Source organism: Lampetra fluviatilis, chromosome 46, assembly GCF_964198595.1.
Source record: "Lampetra fluviatilis chromosome 46, kcLamFluv1.1, whole genome shotgun sequence".
Taxonomy (NCBI): domain Eukaryota; kingdom Metazoa; phylum Chordata; class Hyperoartia; order Petromyzontiformes; family Petromyzontidae; genus Lampetra; species Lampetra fluviatilis.
Window position 1 is genome coordinate 6,981,731 of NC_136320.1, and position 3,914 is coordinate 6,985,644.

General features: G+C 65.5%; 1 protein-coding gene across 1 annotated transcript; it reads right to left on the reverse strand.

Moving 5' to 3' along the window:
* Positions 1-213: 213 nt before the first annotated feature.
* LOC144947586 (sphingosine 1-phosphate receptor 3-like) lies at positions 214-3,282 on the reverse strand. The gene is made up of 2 exons (XM_078876798.1): positions 2,605-3,282; positions 214-777 (listed from the first exon to the last, which is right to left on the reverse strand). The coding sequence occupies exons 1-2, from the start codon at positions 3,280-3,282 to the stop codon at positions 214-216; spliced, it is 1,242 nt and encodes a 413-aa protein (XP_078732924.1).
* Positions 3,283-3,914: the final 632 nt, after the last annotated feature.

Consider the following 3,914-nt stretch of genomic DNA (forward strand, 5'->3'; position numbering starts at 1 on the left):
GGCCATTCACTCACCCACTCACTAATCTACCTACTAACTTACCTACCCATTTATTTACCTACTCATCCACTCACTCGCTCACTCACCCATTCACACACACCCCTTACTTACTCACCCACCCATATATTCACTCACTCATCTACCCACTAACTCACCGACCCATTTATTCACCTACTCATTCACCCATCCACTCATCACCCCCCCCCCCCGTCCTCACGCCACGCTCGCGCTCGGCCGCCACGGCCCAGCGGGGGAGCTGGCCCCCCCGCCGCCCACGGGGCTCGCGGAGTCGCTGTACGATCGGCTGTACATGGCTCCGGACCGCCGCCCCCTCGGCCCGCGTCCCCCGTCGTCGCCGGCGCTGCTGCCCCCGGCGCCGTCTCCCCCGACCGCGGCGCCCCCGGCCCCTTCCTCGCCGCCGCCGTCGTCCCGGCAGCGGCACCAGCGCCGCCACCAGCGCCGCCGCCTGTGCCGCCAGCGCCGGCCGATCAGCGGCGTCGCCTCCAGCAGCCGCAGCAGGGCCCGGCGCAGCTCGCGGCTGCCCAGCGCGCACACCGCGGGGTTCAGCGCCGACTGCAGCAGCGCCGGCAGCAGGAACCAGCGCTCCTTGAGCAGCAGCGGGCAGCGCTGGGCGCTGCCACACGCCGCGTCCATCACGAAGAGCACGAAGAGCGGCGCCCAGCACGCCGTGAAGACGCACAGCACCGCCGAGACGGTGCGCAGCAGGGACAGCGAGCGCAGGCTCGACGAGCGGCGCTGACGCTGCTGCTGCTGCTGCTGTTGCTGCTGCTGCTGCTGCTGCTGCTGGTCCTGTTGCCGCTGCTGCTGGTGCTGCTGCTGTTGCTGCTGTTGCTGCTGTTGCTGCTGGTCCTGTTGCTGTTGCTGGTGCTGCTGCTGTTGCTGCTGTTGCTGCTGCTGTTGCTGCTGCTGCTCTTGCTGCAGCTGTTGCTTCTGGTGCTGCTGCAGGTGCTGCTGGTGCTGTTGCAGGCGCTGCTGATGCTGCTGCAGGCGCTGCTGGTGCTGCTGCTGCAGGTGTTGATGGTGCTGAGGAGCGGGAGGAGATGGCGGCGAAGGTGGAGGAATGGTGGAGAAGTCGCCAGCCGCTGGTTGAGGAGGTGGCGATGGTTGTGGTGTCGTCGTCCGGACTGTGAGTGCGCGCCGTGTATCCTCAGCATATCGCAGAAGTTTTGTGGTGCCCTCCCGTGCTGTCCTACAACGTCTGGAGCCACGACCGCCAACACCAGCGGCACCACCTCCAGCACGACCATCACCACCACCAGCACCAGCACTACAACCACCAGCACGACCGCCACCACCAGCGGCACCATTCCCAACACGACCATCACCACCACCAGCACCACATCCACCAGCATGACCAACACCACCAGCGGCACCACCTCCAGCACGACCACCACCACCACCACCAGCGGCACAACTACCACCAGCATCGGCATAACAACCACCACCACTTGCCCAACCTCCAGCACGGCCAACACCAGCACCACGACCACTCGTAGCAGCATAACCACCAGCACCAGCAGTAGCAGCATAACGACCACCAGCACGACCACAACCGCCACCGCCAGCACCACCAACACGACCACCACCAACACCACCGCTATCACTACCAGCACCACTATCACTAGCAGCACGACCACCACCAACACCAGCACGACCACCACCAACACCACCACCACCAACACCACCACTATCACTAGCAGCACGACCACCACCAACACCAGCACGACCACCACCAACACCACCACCACCAACACCACCACTATCACTAGCAGCACGACCACAACCAACGGCAGCACGACCACCACCGACACCACCACCACCACCACTATCACTAGCAGCACGAACACCACCACTATCACTAGCAGCGCGACCACAACCAACACCAGCGCGACCACCACCGACACCACCACGACCACCACCACCACTATCACTAGCAGCACGACCACCACCACCACCACCACTATCACGACCACCACCACCACCACCACCACCACTTTCACTAGCAGCACGACCACTAACACCAGCACGACCACCACCGACACCACCGCTGTCACTAGCAGCATGATCATCATGATCATCAGCAGCAGATTTGGCAGCAGCAGGAGTCGTAGACGACGACGACGCGGCGACGTCGCTGCATTTCCGCCAGCGCCTGAGCTCGGGCTGCTCCTTCAGCAAAGCGTTCCGGACGCGACAGAGCGGCGGAGGAAGAGGAGCAGCAGCAGCAGCAGCAGCAGCCGGTGCCGGCAAAGGAACTTGGTGGTGGTGATGTCCCCCGGGGGAAGGAGCCCCTGGGCCACTCACCCCATTGGCGGCGCCCCAGCGCCTCCCAGACGACCTCTCGGCGTCGCAGCTCCTCGTGGAGGCGCGGGCGCTGCCCTCCCTCATCAACAACATCCCCCGCCAGTGCTCCACCCCCCCTCCCCCTACCTCCCTCACCGCCGCGACCACCACCGCCACCGCCGCTCCTCCGATACCTCCTCGTCCGCTGCCGCCGCCTCGTCCACCGCCGCCCCGGCCGTCGCTTGCCAGTCCCGACCTGGGGTGGAGCTCTCTCCTGGTGGCGCGTCGCGCCAGCCGGGCCCTCACCCTGCAGTAGATGCGCGCATACAGCCCCGCGATGGCCACGAGCGCCGCGGTGAGCAGCGAGCCGCAGAACAGCAGGTAGGAGCGCGCGTGCAGGGGCAGCACGGCGGAGCACGTGGGCAGCGCTCCCAGGCAGTTCCAGCCCATCGAGGGCAGCGCGCCGAGCAGCAGCGCCAGGGCCCAGCACGCCGCCGGGGCCAGGAGCGACGCGGCCCCGCCCGCGGCCTTGCCGCCAGAGGCTGCGGGCGGCAAGGACGAGGGCCTGAGGCGCGCCATGGTGACGTGGCGCTCGAGCGCGACGGCGAGCAGCGTGAAGACGGAGGCCGCCAGCGCCACCAGGACGCTGCCCTCGCGCGCGAACCACAGCGCCGGCGTGAGGCCCCGGGGGGTCGCGCCGCCCGACAGGAGCACGTTGGCGCAGAAGGTGGCGCCGGCCAGCAGGTCGCAGAGGGCGAGGTTGGCGAGGAGGGCGAAGGCCGGCGTGTGCAGGCGGCGGCGCGACGCGATCGACGCCAGCACCAGCGAGTTGGCGGCGATCACGAGGCCACAGACGGCGAGCAGCAAGGCCCCCGCCGCGCCGAGGCCCCGCGAGGAGGCCGGCCGGCCCAGCTTGCCCGTGTAGTTGTAGTGCACGCGCACCAGGCCCGCATCCCAGTAGGGGCCCGCGTCCGCCATTTTGTTGAGTCTGCGCGGGATAAGGGTGGAGGAGGGGGGCGGTTTTGGGAAGTTGCCGTCATTGGTATGATTTCACGGTGGCAGTGGTTGGTGGTGTCGGTGGTAGTGGTGGCGGTGGTGGTGTCAGTGTCCGGTAAAAAGCAACCCCGTATTTCCTTGGTGGTCCTGGACAGTAATGCTGTGGTGGATGTGAGCAATGCCATGGGGGGAAAGGCCAGTTCGAATCAGCTATACTCCTCATGGTGCTTATAGCCACCGTAGCGGGCCAAATGGGGTCTCTGGATGGGCGCAAAGGGCTGGTAACCCTCCACCTTCAAGTTAACTACGTGTAAAAAATGTACTAAGCTTGTGCCAGTGGCACAGGGGGGACAGGCTTCTATGACGTCTCCTGGCCAAACCCCATTGGACAGAGCCAGGAGACTGAATCCTTACCCTCGGGGCTCCTCCAGAAATGATTAAATGTCACTGTGAGTGGCCACGTGGAATGTTTGAATGCTTACTGCGGAGGAGAGGCTGCCACTCCTTTGTCGGGAGCTGGACTGGTACCGTCTGAATCTCTGCAGGATCCAGGAGGTCTGGTGGACTGATGAGGATTGGTGGTGGTGGTTGCTTATGGCCCCAGGAATGCAGGC

Coding starts and splice junctions, on each gene's coding strand:
- LOC144947586 (XM_078876798.1), bottom strand. CDS start 3,282: ATGGCGGACGCGGGCCCCTACTGGGATGCGGGCCTGGTGCGCGTGCAC. Junction 778..2,604: donor GCATCTACTGCAGGGTGAGG/GCCCGGCTGGCG, acceptor CAGCAGCAACAG/CAGCAGCAGCAGCAGCGTCA.